At 42.0% G+C, this 15,604-nt stretch overlaps 1 protein-coding gene across 2 annotated transcripts in view; it reads left to right on the top strand.

The window, feature by feature from the left end:
• The window catches only part of RB1 (RB transcriptional corepressor 1), a 383,417-nt gene that overhangs the window by 8,768 nt on the left and 359,045 nt on the right, over positions 1 to 15,604 (top strand). For both annotated transcript variants that reach the window (XM_073580241.1, XM_073580240.1), the window contains exon 2: positions 9,050 to 9,167. In XM_073580241.1, coding sequence (XP_073436342.1) covers positions 9,050 to 9,167 — 118 coding nt within the window. The remainder of the gene's footprint in view (positions 1 to 9,049; positions 9,168 to 15,604) is intronic.

Here is a 15,604-nt window from a genome sequence, read left to right as displayed (position 1 = left end):
ACAGACAATGGCAGCCCTGGAACACAATGCAAACACGCTTTCTTCAGCGCTGTTCAAGATGTGCAGAGCGGCAGTGGAGAAAATCTCTCTTAGCAGAAGACTTCATCCACTATAAGTTCATGCTCAAAACCTATATCTCTGCCCTTCATCTGGCCAAACAATCTTACTTCACCACCCTCATCACCTCACTATCCAACAACCCAAAATGACTTTTTGAAACCTTGAACTCCATTTTTGTATGCCTGATCAGAAAAACACCATGGATATGAAATTACTGGTATTGAAAAGTAAATTCACATCTCAGAGAGACAGGAGGGTCTGGGAGTATAAATTTATGACGACCTTTGACACACTCAGTGTTGGAATGAATGTGTCGCATGGATTTATGTCTTTTTACATCAATTAAGGAATTTGCTCCTAAAACCTTGTGGGAGCATCACAACACATTAGGAGACCCCAATCAGAGGACAATAAAACATCCAGACGCCTTATCTATGAACTAGTCCAATATTTATGTTTCTCCCTATCCCATAATGATAATTCTGCTTCATGTCACTTGTCTTATCTATTGCATTTTTTTTCTGTGCTGTGTTGTGCATATATGTGTTTCTTCAGATGTTGTATTAGTCAATGCCTGATGAAGAGACCTGAGTAGTCTCGAAAGCTTGCAATGTGCTACCATCTTTTCAGTTAGCCATTAAAAAGTATCAACCACTGAGGACTCTCAATTCTGAATATTTTTCTATCTACGGTACAAAGATGTACATCTTTCCTGTATTAAACTCCCTCCTGAAACCTAAAGTACAGGCCCCCATCGCCAACCTCAGCAGTGAGGATATGGCCACTTATTTCCTAGAAAAAATCAACCACATCCATCAGGATATCTCAGCTCAATCTCCTCAGTGCCTGGATCCCCTTCCCTGCTGCACCTCAAGCTCACTAGACATCTTTGAGCCTGTTTCAGAAGAAGAAGTTTCCAAGCTCCTCGCCTCTGGACGACCTACAGCTTGCAACAGTGACCCCATTCCTTCACATCTCCTACAGTCTCACCAGTGGTCACCACTCACCTGACTAAAATATTTAACCTCTCTCTTCAGGTATAGTTCCCTCCTCATTTAAAAATGCCATCATAACCCCTTTACGTAAAAAGCCATCCCTGGACCAGAACTGCACTGCTAACTACAGACCAGTCTCTAACCTTTCCTTCATCTCTAAATTCTTGGAAAGCTTGGTCCACTCCCGTCTTATCCGCTATCTCTCGGATAACTCTCTTTTCGACCCCTTACAATCTGGTTTCTGCTATTTACACTCCAATGAAACTGCCCTCACCAAAGTCTCTAATGATCTAATAACAGCTAATAGCTCCCTGCTGATTCTCCTGGATCTCTCTGCCACATTTGACACTGTGGATCACCAGCTCCTCCTCACTATGCTCCGCTCTATAGGCCTCAAGGACACAGCCCTCTCCTGGTTCTCCTCTTACCTCTCTGACCGCTCCTTCACTGTATCTTTTGCCGACTCCTCTTCCTCTCCTCGTCCACTTACTATCGGGGTCCCGCAGGACTCAGTCCTAGGCCCCCTCCTCTTCTCTCTATACACTGCCCCTATTGGGCAAACAATCAGCAGATTTGGGTTCCAGTATCATCTCTATGCTGATGACACCCAGTTATACACTTCCTCCCCTGATATCACCCCTACCCTAATTCAAAATACCAAGGATTGTCTGTCTACTGTCTCTAATATCATGTCCTCCCTCTATCTGAAATTAAATCTCTCCAAAACTGAACTTCTTGTGTTTCTCCCCTCTACTAACCTCACTCTACCTAACATCGAAATAACCCTGGAGGGTTCAGCCATAACTCCCAAGCAGCATGCCTGCTGTCTTGGGGTCATATTTGAAACCAAACTTTCCTTTACTCCCTATATCCGATCACTCACCTGCATCTTAAAAACATCTCCAGAATACGACCTTTTCTCACCTTTGAAACTGCTAAGACTCTTACTGTTGCTCTTATTCATTCTCGTCTGGACTACTGCAGCTCTCTTCTGATCGGTCTCCCTCTTACCAAACTTTCTCCTCTCCAATCCACCTTGAATGCGGCAGCCAGGGTCATATTTCTGTCCAGCCGCTTCACCGATGCCTCCATCTTGTCAGTCATTACACTGGCTACCTATTCGCTACAGGGTCCAGTATAAACTTCTCTCTCACCCACAAAGCTCTCCACAGTTCTTCACCGCCTTATATCTCCTCTCTCATTTCTGTCTATTACCCTACACGTGCCCTCCATTCTACAAATGACCTAAGATTAACATCCCCCGTAATCCGTACCTCGCACCTCCGTCTCCAAGACTTCTCTCGTGCTGCTCCAGTTCTCTTGAATGCACTACCCCAGACGATCAGACTGATACCTAGCCCCAACCTATTCAAGCTCGTTTTGAAAACCCATCTCTTCAAACAAGCCTACCACATCAACTACTCAGTAAACTAACTTTGTCTTGTTCCCTCCTTCCAAATATTCTGAATCTCCACCCTACTATTCATCTGTCTCCACACCCTCCATGCACACGATAACTGCACTTGATACTTGATTTTTGCACTTAAACACACGGGCTGATGACCGGATCATGCAGCTTTATATTAAAATCCCTTTTTATTATAATTGCCAGACCTGAAATAACAAGCACTTTTCACCTACTGTGTCCCCCCCCATTTCCTTGTAGATTGTAAGCTTGCGAGCAGGGACCTCACTCCTAATGTCACTGTTTAAATTGTCTTAACTTGTATTGAATTTATTGTATGTACATGTCCCCGCTTAATTGTAAAGTGCTGCGGAATATGTTGGCGCTATATAAATAAAAATTATTATTATAAATGATCGTTGTCATCATTATTTTTCACAGATAGATAAAGAAGTTACAAACTTTCTTCTATCCTTCACAACACCAATGGTGCACTGATGCTGTCTGTGCGCTGTACTTGTTTTTCAGGGACCCATAGACTTGTATTAGCACTTTTTATTTTTGATACCAGAAAGCAACGGACTTGTCTCTGTGTGAGTTTTGCACATACTCGCAGTTTTTGAAGAAACAAGGACATGTGAACAGCAGCCTAGATTATAGTGGGTGCATATAAAAAAACTAACAACAGATGCAGAGCACAGACATCTGAATGGCGAGACCCTGGAGTATGTGATCGATACCAGTTTTTTCCAAAATAAAATGATATGAAGTGAGTAAGAGCACAATGAGGTACAAGTCCCAGTTTTCTCATTCATAAAGTTGGGGACCGTCATTTAAATTTGCCTGGCTGCCCATAGACGATTGGCATGCCGGTAAAATTATGCCATTTCTGCATCAAGGGTATCTCATAGGTACCCCAATAACTATTACATCACTGTCGCCCTATATAAATCCCTCCATGCTGTAAATACATGGGCCATTGAGCCAATCTGGAAAAACAGAGTTGGTTTTCCACCACAGTTGGTGGTGCAGACGTTAGGAGAAGGGTGTTATTCACACTTGCAAGTGAAGTGGAACGAGCGAAAATACGTGTGCATGCTGACCACGCTACATACAGACACCACTGTGACTGTCAGACAGGGGAGCCACCAGGCTGCAAACAATTTTTGTGAGGTGTAGTAGACATGTCAGACCAGGTGCTTCAACGAATACTGAGAGCTGTCACATCAGTGAAAGACCACAACCTTGTATGAAAAGGTAGCAATCTCCCTTAGGGTTTGTGCTCACATTGATATTTCTGCAAGGTTTCTGCATCTCTTGGCAGCAAAAACGCTGCAGGAAAAACACATGTTTTTGTTGCTTTTTTTTGTACAGCTTTGAATAATTTTTGGAGTTAAATAAAGATATTTGACAAAAGGAAAAAAAGTAGTTTTGTGGTGTAATTTTCTTGTTCAACCCCTTCTCTGTCATACTTATTTGCCCCCATCCCAGGCTAAAAATACCAGCACTCAGCTGCCCCAGAAATGGCACTTCATATTTGAAGCCCTAATCCTGGCTCTTAGCCCAGGATCTTCCTGATTCCCTAGTGCGGTCACACCGTGGTAATGGGTTTAGGGGTTGGTGTCAGCAGCTGTCGCTGACACCTAGTCCTAGGGCTAGTAATAAAGAGGTTTCAGCCAGACACCCTCATTACTAAACCTGTAAATAAAGAGTTAAACACATACACCGAGAATATAGAATCATAGCATGCTGCGTTCTTGTGTTTTGGACGAGTCTCTCCAATACAAGTCAATGGGTGTGAGGAATAAAATTGCACATCACTCAGACCATGCGAGTGCCATCCAATTTTTACGTGCCCATGTCCTTGAAAACCCGACATTTCATCTGCCGTGTACAGTAAAATTACAGCGTGACCCGACAAAATAGAATAGCTATATATACACATAGAGTAGGTAGATATAAAGATGTCAGTCACTTAATAGTGTGTGCAGCTGATTATACATGTATTTAATAATTCATTATCTTTCTTAAAGTGGCGTGGGCTCCCGCATAATTTTCATAACCTGCAGAGGGAAAGTGGACAGCTTGGAGCAGATGTTTGTAGCATTGGAAGAGGGTAATACCCATGGAGCTTCCCAGACTATTAATATCTGGTCACAGCTATATACTTAGCCTTTCCTGATTATGAAAATGGGGGACCCCCTCAAGAAAGATGTAGGGTCCCCCAATATTTAACCCCTTTCCGACATCGGGCGTAAATGTACTCCGATGTCGGGTTGCCTTTGATGTGCGTTCCGGCGGTGAGCACACATCTTTTTCGGCACATGTCAGGTGTTTTGAACAGCTGACATGTGCCTCTAACAGCCGCAGGTGGAATCACGATCCACCTGCGGCTGCTAACCCTTTAAATGTCGCTATCAAACTGACAGCGGTATTTAACATGTGCGCGCTGGAAATCCCGCCCATTGGTGACCCCCGTCACATGACCGCGGGTCACCGATGGCTTGGCATCAGAGGTCTCCAGCAGAAGTCTGTGGTTGTCAGTGCCAGATTGCTATGAGCGCCACCTGGTAATTGTGCTGCATTCAGGCAATCTGATAATCACCTGTATATAGCAGAGCTGATCTGGTATTGGCAGCTTCTAGTCTCCTATGGAGACTATTGAAGCGTGCCAAAAGTAAAAAAAAAAAAGAAGAAAAAAGTGTTTTTTAACCCCTTTATCCCCGAGGGTGGTTTGCATGTTAATGACTGGGCCAATTTTTACAATTCTGACCACTGTCCCTTTATGAGGTAATAACTCTGGAACACTTCCATGGATCCTGGTGATTCTGACATTGTTTTCTTGTGACATATTGTACTTCATGTTAGTGGTAAAATTTCTTTGATATGACTTGCGTTTATTTGTGAAAAAATAACGGACATTCGGTGAAAATGTTGAAAATTTTGCAACTTTGAATTTTCATGCCCTTAAATTACAGAGGTATGTCACACATAATACTTAATAAGTAACATTTCCCGCATGTCTACTTTACATCAGCACAATTTTGGAACCAAAATTTTTTTTGTTAGGAAGTTAAAAGTTAAACAGCGATTTATCATTTTTACAACATCATTCTTTTTAGGGACCACATCACATTTGAAGTCACTTTGAGGGTTTGTGCACACGTTGCGGATTTTGCTGCAGTACCATTTAAGTCAATGCAAATTGAAAAACGCAGTGCCCACGGTGCGGAATTTTCGGATTTGCTGTGGATTTAAATCCGCAGCATGTTAATTCTTTGTGCGGATTCCGCAGCGGTTTGGCACCTGCTCCATGACAGGTGTCAATCCGCAGGGGAAAACTGCAGGCTAATCCGCAATAAAGCCGCAGGTCTTTTGACCTGTGGATTTACCTGCAGATTTAGACACATCCGTGCGGAAAATTCCGCAGCAGAATCCGTAACGTGTGCACACACCCTGAGGAGTCTATATGATAGAAAATACCCAAAAGTGTCACCATTCTAAAAATTGCACCCCTCAAGGTGCTTAAAGCCACATTCAAGACGTTTATTAATCCTTCAGGTGCTTCACAGGAATTTTTGGAATGTTTAAAAAAAAAAAATTAACATTTAACTTTTTTCACAAAAAAATTACTTCAGATCCAATTTTTATTATTTTACCAAGGGTAACAGTAGAAATTGGACCCCAAAAGTTGTTGTGCAAGTTGTCCTAAGTATGCTGATACCCCACTGTTTGGGTGCATTGCAGAGCTTGGAAGGGAAGGAGCGCCGTTTGGCTTTTTCAACGCAAAATTGGCTGGAATTGAGATCGGATGCCATGTCGCGTTTGGAGAGCCCCTGAGGTGCCTAAGCAGTGGAACCCCCCCCCCCCACAAGTAACACCATTTTGGAAACTAGACCCCTTAAGGAACTTATCTAGATGTGTGGTGAGCACTTTGAACCCCCAAGTGTTTCACAGAAGTTTATAACGTAGAGCCGTAAAAATAAAAAATCACATTTTTTTCACAAAAATGATCTTTTTGCCAACAATTTTTTTATTTTCTCAAGGGTAACAGAAGAAATTGGGCTCCAAAAGTTAGTGTGCAATTTGTCCGGAGTACGCTGATAAGGAGTGTCAGATTTTACTGTTATGATTTGCTGGTGCCATGACCCACTGGGAGTGCTCATGAGGTGCCAAACAGCAGAACCCTCTTACGTGACCCCAATTTATGAACTACAGCCCTCAGTGAATTCATCTAGGGGTGCAGTGATCATATTGACACCATGGGTGTGTCACAGAATTTTATACCATTGGGCAGTGATGAAAAAATGACTACATTTTTACCACCAAAATTTTGTTTTAGTCAAAGATTTCACATTTTCACACAAGAAGTTGGTAAAAATGGCAACAATATTTGTCCCACAGTTTCTACTGAACGTGGCAATACCCCATATGTGGCTGTACATTGCTACTTAGCCATGCGGAGTGACTTGGGAGGAACGGAGCGCTATTTGCCTATTCAAGTGAATGTGCACATGTCAGTGTGTTTCCACGGACTGTGTGTCCGTGGACAAAACGCACTGACATGTACGTTTTTTAATTTCAGCACAATCCACAAAACATCCAGCACACGTGCATACGCATAACACACATGGATGTCATCTATGTGACACGCATCGGCGTCAGGGAGGAAGCGTTACAGTAAGCGCTGTTCTCTGGCGCAGGGTGCTGAACACTGCTCTCATCATTCTCCTCTGCTCTGCCGGCGATCGGCACAAGCGGGAGAATGATGAGAGTTACATTTAAGTAATAAAAGAGACAGCAGGTGGCGGCTGATGGGACTATTACTCCCATCAGCCTAGCCCTACTGCTGCTAATAACAGTGACTGCAGGAGCGGCTGATGGGAGTATTCATCTGCCGGTCCTGCGCTGTAAATAAATACAGTAATTAAAAAAAACCAAAAAAAAAAACGGTGTGGGTTCCCCGCTATTTTTGATAACCGGCCAGACAAAACTCACAGCTGGGGGCTGGAATTCTCAGTCTGGTGAGCCGGTGGTGGGCTTGATGTCACCGGACAATGTAAAGGTAACATCAACCCCACAAATATGAACCCCACTTGCCCACACTACCGGGCAAGTGGGAAGAGCCGAGCAAAGAGCCAGAATTGACGCATCTAATAGATGTGCCTTTTATGGGCAGCTGCGGCCTGCTATTTTTAGGCTGGGGGTCAATATCCATGACCCCTTACCAGCCTGTATAGGTAGGCTGATGGGAGTAATAGTCCCATTAGCCGCAGTCTTTTATTACTTAAATGTAACTCTCATCATTCTTTCCTGTTCTCAAAGCAGGGGAGAACGATGAGAGCCGCGTTCAGCACCCGGCGCGGGGAACAGCGCTTATTATAACGCTTCTTCCCTGGCGCCCGTCCTTGTTGTACTGATGCAGCACACACATGCCACACGTCTGCCACAACTATTACACACATGGACACTGACATCTCTGGTATCAGAAATATCAGGACTTGTGAAAGAGGGCTTCTAGCGGGTTTTTATATTTGGCTGCTGTCACACACTAAAAGATGCTTTTTATTGCAAAAAGTTGTTTTTTCAGCACCATGATTTGAGAGCTATAATTTTTCTATATTTTGGCCCACAGAGTCATGTGAGGTCTTGTTTTTTTGCGGCACGAGCTGTCGTTTTTATTGGTACTATTTTCGGGCACATTACAAATTTTGATCACTTTCTATTCCGATTTTTGAGAGGCAGAATGAACAAAAACCAGCAATTCATGAATTTCTTTTTTGGGGGGGGGGGGGTTATACCGTTCTGCGTGTGGTAAAAGTGATAAGGCAGTTTTATTCTTCGGGTCAGTACGATTACAGCGATACCGCAATTGTATCTTTTTGTTATGTTTTGGCGCTTTCATACAATAAAATCTATTTTTATATAAAAAATAATTATTTTTGCATTGCTTTATTCTGAGAGCTATAACTGTATTATTTTTTCGGTTATGAAGCTGTATGGGAGCTTTTTTTTTGCAGGACCATGGTTTTCAGCGGTACCATGTTTATTTATATCTGTCTTTTTGATTGCTTGTTATTTCACTTTTTGTTCGGCGATATGATGATAAAGCATTGTTTTTTGCCTTTTTTTATGGTGTTCACTAAAGGGGTTAACTAGTGGGACAGTTTTTAGGTCAGGTTGTTAGGGACTTGTGGCACTGCAATCCTAACCAAAAATATGGCCAACTGAATGAGGCCCCACATGTAGTTCTTGCACGTATTGGCCTTTTGGTGACTTTCCTCTCCTCTGACGCTATCTATGGAAGGCCTTGTCTAGACAGTTCCCGGTGGGTTTGATGCAGCCGTGTTTCTTCTGCTCTACTGAGCAACAGTGTAATACACAGCTCCAGGAAAATATGTTACAGAATTGTTGAATTACAGCAATGCAATAATGTATAAAAATAGACGTGTGTAATAAGTAGGCAAATTCTTTTGTCATCTGTAACCCAGACATATCTGGTAAGGCTGAAGGCTTTTATTGCTGATTTTTAGCTATTTGACACTATCATCTTTGTTCAATATTTGATATATATTTTTTTTACTCCTAGGGATGCTATTGGTGATCAAAATTTTGTTGCATTATGTGAGAAACTAAATGTATCTTCCCATGTGAGATTGTTGGCCTGGCAGACATACAAGAGGATGTTCTCTACAGATGGGACTTTGGTAAGTATCAAATATTTTAGATATCTAAAGCCTATGCAATCTCTAACCAAAGTCTGAATTTATCCTTCATATTAATGTACTGAATATGGCTAGGGTCACACAAAGGTCTGTGTAGGGAAATTAGCGTATATTAATTATTGTTTATGACCTGTTTGTGCAAAACTGCCTTATCATTAAAAATTAGTCTCAATGTACACTTGTATGATCTATAATCTCTTTGCTACCAGCTGCAACTGCTAGGACTCAGGCATACGTCTGTGCAAATCGGTCTAAGCCTGGGCAGTTAATGCCCGGACTGGCCGTGGCACTCCTGACGCGAGCATGACACGCTCACAGAAATACAGCTCTGGCAAAAATTAAGAGCCAACTTCCAAATGTTCAGTTTGTCTGATTTTTCTCTTTATAGTTATATTTTTGAGTAAAATGTAAATTGTTCTTTTAGTCTATAAATTTTTCACAACATGTCTATGAATTTCAAAGCAAAAAATTTTGTATTTTGACCAACAAAAACGGTCAAAATTAAAGAAAAAAAAACCCCCAGTGCTTTCAGACCTCAAATAATGCAAAGAAAACAAGTTCATAATCATTTGGAAATAACATTATTATTATTATTTATATAGCGCCATTAATTCCGTGGTGCTGTACATGAGAAGGGGGGTTGCGTACAAAGTTATAGATATCGTTAACAGTAAACAAATTTACAATGACAAACTGGTACAGAAGGGAGAGGACCCTGTCCTTGCGGACTTACATTCTACGAAATATGAGAAACGGTTAAAATAACAAAAAAAATGCAGTGCTTGCAGACCTCAAATAATGCTGAGAAAACAAATTCATAATCATTTAGAAACAGCAATACTAATGTTTTAACTCGGGAAGAGTTCATAAATCAATATTTTGTGGAATAACCATGATTTTTAATCACAGCTTTCATGCGTCTTGCCATTCTTTCCACCAGTCTTTCACACTGCTTCAGGCGCATAAATTTAATCGGTTCTTTGTTTGATGGCTTGTGACTATCCATCATCCTCTTGATTACTCTCCAGAGGTTTTCAATGGGGTTCAGGTCTGGAGAATGGGCTGCCCATGACAGGGTTTTGATGTGGTGGTCTCTTATTTTTTGCTAGAGCTGTATATGAAGCAGTCATTCTCGGTTGGGAGCGACACGGACAGTTTTTACATTGCAGAATCCAAAACCAACAAAATCCCTGCAATCATACACCAGAATTGTTGGGAAAGTCTTTCCAGAAGAGTACAGTGTGTTAAAGCCACTCTTGGTTTTGGTATGGGATGCCTAACCAGTTTATATGGGTTGGATAGTCCGGTGTCCACATACTTTTGACCATCTTGTGTAGTGACACATAACTGATATTAGTGAGTTAGACTGTAGATCTTGTTTTGCTCTTGTTGTTTTGTAACCAAAAAGCAATCAAACCTCAACTTATCTCTGACTGAAGCCAGCAAAGTATTTCTCTGTATAAGTGTACATCACCTTCTGGCTCATTGTAGGGCCCCTGCAGGGCAGCTAATAATTTGGGTAGTCTGGCCTGTTTATCTGGCCCTGAGGCCAGATTGCCCTTATGTGCGGCAGGCAGGGGGAGATCGCTGCAGCTCCGCTGCGTACAAGAGAAAATGTCTCCAGAGCTGCAGTGATCCATCCTGCTTTCTGCCCGCGCTTCCTGTCTCACACAGAAGTCACTGGCGCGGCTGGATGACATTTTCATTCAGCGCCGCAGCCGATGTGCCAGTGAGAGAAAGCTGTGGCTGCGGAAGAGTGCGGAGAGGTGCTGTGTGTGCATGCGTAGTGCTGCGGGGGAACGTGCAGAGATGTGAATGGTGCTGTGTGTGTCTGTGTCTAGGTGGAGGAGAGGGCAGTGATGGGGGAGAAGTCAATGATGGGGCGGACGGTCAGGGCAATGATGGGGGCGGTGGTGTGGGAGAGGGCATTCATGAGGTGGTGGAAAGGGCAATAATAGGGGGGAGGAAATGATGGAAATGGTGGAATGGGCAATGATGGTGGTGGGGGAGAAGGCACTGATGGAGGTGGTGAAAAGGACAATGATGTTGGTGGTTGAAAGGGCAATAATGTGGTGGGGAGGAGGAAATGATGGAGGTGGTGGGGGAGAAGTCAATGATGGTGGCAGTGGAAAGGACAATGATGGGGGTGGTGGGGAAGGATTGGCGGTGGATAATGGCCTGCTTACACAGGCAGACCGCTGTGAACGATGTTCAATAAACGATCAGTAATAGATCACTTATTGCGCATAGGCTTCCATTGTTTTCTTCACTGGGATTCTGCTTTACACAGGAGGACGCACCATCGAGAGTGAATCGGAAAATCGATAGCCTGTTTAGACTGAAGTGAATGGTGTCATTCAAAACTATGAGTCATCCTGCAAAACAAAACAAGCCTTTGTATGACTGTATTGATTGACAAACAAAAAAGTTATGGCTTTTGGAAGAAGAGGAGGGAAAAATTAAAAATGCAAAACCTGAAAATAGGCCGTTCATGAAGGGGTTTATTAACTAAGAGTTTACTGTGATGCTTGGGGTTCAACACATTTTTGGTCTGTGTTCTGTCCATGTAGGAAACAGTCGCCTCACGGACCCAATGTTGTCCTGTGTGATGGTGCACAAGGGTGGTTTTTCTACATGGACCTCGGTGACAGCATGTGCTAGTCTGGTCGTATTTATGTAGATAGAGGCAGCTCTGACATCTGTCTGCTGTGTGGAGGAGCACACTGGGCTGAGCTAGTCAGAAAGGCAATTTTTGGAAATGACTGGCTGATTTTTCAATTTGGCTGTTTGAACCCTGCCTTAGTTGGTTCCATAATTTTTTTTTTTTTTTGCCATATGCCATGATTTCTTCTTTTTAATTAAATGTCTTCCTTGGCGTCAGTTTTCTATAATAAAGCATACTGCGCCGTACTCGACTTCACCAGTGAGTTTCCCCCGCTGTGCCCAGTGTCTGGCATTGGCAGTGATGCTGGCGTCACCCTGACAGCATGGAAACCAACCCATGAGCTCATCTTACTAGCATAGACTTTAGGCATGTACACTGACCACATGAAGATAATGAGTTGTGACCGGAGTGTTCATTAGAGCGCAGTGCTGCTCACATACTCATATTGTACCAATGTATGGGATTTTTTTTCTATTGTAGCTCACCTGGATAGTTGGACATTCTTTGCACCGTCTGTGTTCAGCTCATTTTTCTCTTTTTCATTCTTAATGCTCAAATTCTGCTTTTACTAAATTCCCTTTTTCTGGACTTTTATTGAGGATGAACAGGGGACTTCAGTTGTCCATTGTAGAGATCATTGGGGGCCCACTGTATATTTATTGCTTATCCTGGTAATGGGTGATACATAACGCTGTTAGCCTGCCGATTGCAGGTTAACAGCATTTTTCCTGGTGACAGGTTCCCTTTAAACCTTTAAAGAAAACATCTCAACTGAGCCTATACTTGTCTGTTCTGAAATAAAACATGAGTTTGGCCACTAAGTGGCGCTATTTTATTGAATAATGAGAAGGTTGTTAAATCTATTTTAGTTATGTGATGACAACACGTGCCTGCTGTCATAATGTCGGTCTCCTAATAATCTCATGACTTCTCAGCATAAATCAGTAAATTCTGTGTATATCCAGAATACTGGGCCAGCAGGGAGATATTGGTTGTTGTGCTGAAATTTCATAGAAAACCAATGAAGTTGCTTAATTTGATGATCACGCCAAAGTTACCTCATTCCAGCGCTCCACAGTGATTTATCACACAGTCGTGTGCCACGGAAAACCACGCGTTCCAAAGAGATTCCATGTGCACAAGCGAACGGCAAAAAAACAGACCCCTGTGGATTATATGTGATCATTTCAAGAATGCAGTTGAGTTTATCCACACTTGCCACAATCGCAATTAGCATATTGCCAGAATTCTGGCTTAATTTGCTCTCAAAAATTGTCTTTTGTGAACTGCATAATCTTTTATACATTTTTTTTTCCAACTTTTCATACGACGAAGGTGTGACCTTGCTGAAAAGTGATGTGACCTTGCTGAAAAGTGGTGTGGCTTATTTGCAAATGGGCATGACCTAACAAGCGGCATATTGCGCCAGCATTGTGGGGTACGTTTTTGGGATAAAGTATGCCAACTAAGGTAATAGGTGATGTAAAGTTAGACTACACTGTCTTAAAATGAGATTTATCAATCAGCAAGAAGCACCTTGATAAACTGTCGCATTTTAAGACTGTCCAGTGTAACTTTGCACCGTAATATTCCCAGATGTGTATGTTTGAGGCCACAACGATTAGATGCACATATTGGGGCATATTTCACAATTATGTCTAAATCTTAGACAGTAAAGACTTAGATTATCTGTCCACAAATTGAGAAAATAGATATCCGGCTCCGTTGTGTGGAAAAATACCCTGCATGTCTGCACATATATTCTTCACATTAATAAAAAAACACCTTAATCCCACTTGGAACGGGTGCTCAATCCCATGTTGAAAAAACAGAACATTTCATTGTGAAGAGAAAGAAAAAATAGGATGGCACTCACCGTTCATGTGAATCAAATCACTTTATTTCACATACACAAGGCATCGGCATAGGAGCAATGTGCTGGAAGGCAGACAACAGCTGTTTCGCGCTCAACACGCTTCAACAGGTCCAGGACCTGTTGAAGCGTATTGAGCGCGAAACAGCTGTTGTCTGCCTTCCAGCACATTGCTCCTATGCCGATGCCTTGTGTATGTGAAATAAAGTGATTTGATTCACATGAACGGTGAGTGCCATCCTATTTGTTCTTTCTCTTCACAAAGATTTAGATTAGTAAGTTTTAAAATTCACTAGATTTATTATAATGGTTCATATTTTTTGATAAATTTAATTTTAAAACCATCTAGTCTACGTGCACCACCTGTTAGGCTTACTTTGCGCAAGAAATGTTTGCCACAATTGTGAAGCATTCATTGCCGCACCAGATCACACGTGCTCCTTTCCAGTGATCATGTATTGCCCCCTTGACAGACAAATCCTAAAAGCGTTCTAAAATACATTATTAATTTGGTGCAAGTCATGAAATAGTTTTTCAGTGCAAATTACGACAGAATTGTTGGCGCGTCTAGCTTAATATCTTCTCGTGTTTCATTGCAGTCTTATAAGAGATTGCAGCACAAACGTACTTGTTATATGCTAACTGCATTGTTAGGAAACAGATGTGTTCAGGGATGTATTCAGTTAGTTTCTTGCAGTTTTTGCACAAGATCAACACTTAGATTTTTGTGGTAATAATATTGCGGATACATTACCTTCGAGCCTGCATATTATAAATTGTCATGGAGCCCGGGCCTAAACAGAGATCTAATATTGCTAACCTGGCACTAAAATCACAGAACAGAAAGTGACAGACAAGCCAGGAAGTTAAAAAACGAAACGCTATTTAAAACCATCCTGACACCCTGTGGTTTATGGGTCAAAGTCTATTAAAGTTTGAAGGCCTTCTGTATGTAAAAAGTAATAAATCAAAGCACTCAAGGGTTAAAATAACTTCATGCTTGAAGGCCTATTAGACCTTAAACGGCAGAGTCTGCCTACACTCCCACAGGACATTTCCTCTGTGGACCTTTCGCATCAGAAATGCTGCAGCAAAATGCGTTGCTTTGTGTACTGCTGCGATGATGGTGCTAAATCTACAGGCTACTCATTTCTGGAAAGGGATTCTGTCATGTTGAAAATGTTATCAAGATTTTATAGAGCTGGAGGAGTTGATTAGGTTGAGTAACATTTTTGTAGGAAAAGTGTCAGAAAATCATTTTATTAATTCTTGTATGTATAAGTCAATTGGGCGATCCTATTCAGTGATTGACAGCCTTCCCTCCATGACTATACATGCAGGGATAGCTGTCAGTCATTAGTAGGACCACCCAGCTGACCCATGCAGACAAACACCAGGGATTCCAATGAATAAAATACAGGTTATATTGAATTTTTCCCCCCCAAAATCTATAGACCATTTTGCTCAGTTTCTCCTTCTTTCTACCGGGGAGTTCACAGATAATGCTATCTGAATGTAGAACGTGACCGGTTACTTTTAATATCTGCTACATGGTGCATGTAGTGTAAAGCACAGCAGATTTTCCATCTGGAAAATCCGCTGTTTGCACCCTCTGAGAATAAAACCGCACACAGGAAAAACGGCTAAGGTGCATTTTCCCTGAATTTATACCCTTAAGTGCACAACATGACTGTGGCTTAATAAGCTATTTACAAATTTAGTTTAGTCCTTGAACTTTTTTTTATCAATTACATTATAGCTCAATGGGCCGTTGGCCTATGAACTGGTGTTGTATCTGTTTGGGGCTGTGCAGTGCTAGATTATCTATATTATACTGCTCATTTCTTAATGAAATCTGTCAGTAGGATCATCCCTCCTAAG

Source organism: Dendrobates tinctorius, unplaced genomic scaffold (assembly GCF_039654945.1).
Source record: "Dendrobates tinctorius isolate UK_male_01 unplaced genomic scaffold, ASM3965494v1 ptg000064l, whole genome shotgun sequence".
Lineage (NCBI taxonomy): Eukaryota > Metazoa > Chordata > Amphibia > Anura > Dendrobatidae > Dendrobates > Dendrobates tinctorius.
Note: the sequence above shows the minus strand (reverse complement) of the source record. Positions and strands in the feature narration are given on the sequence as shown.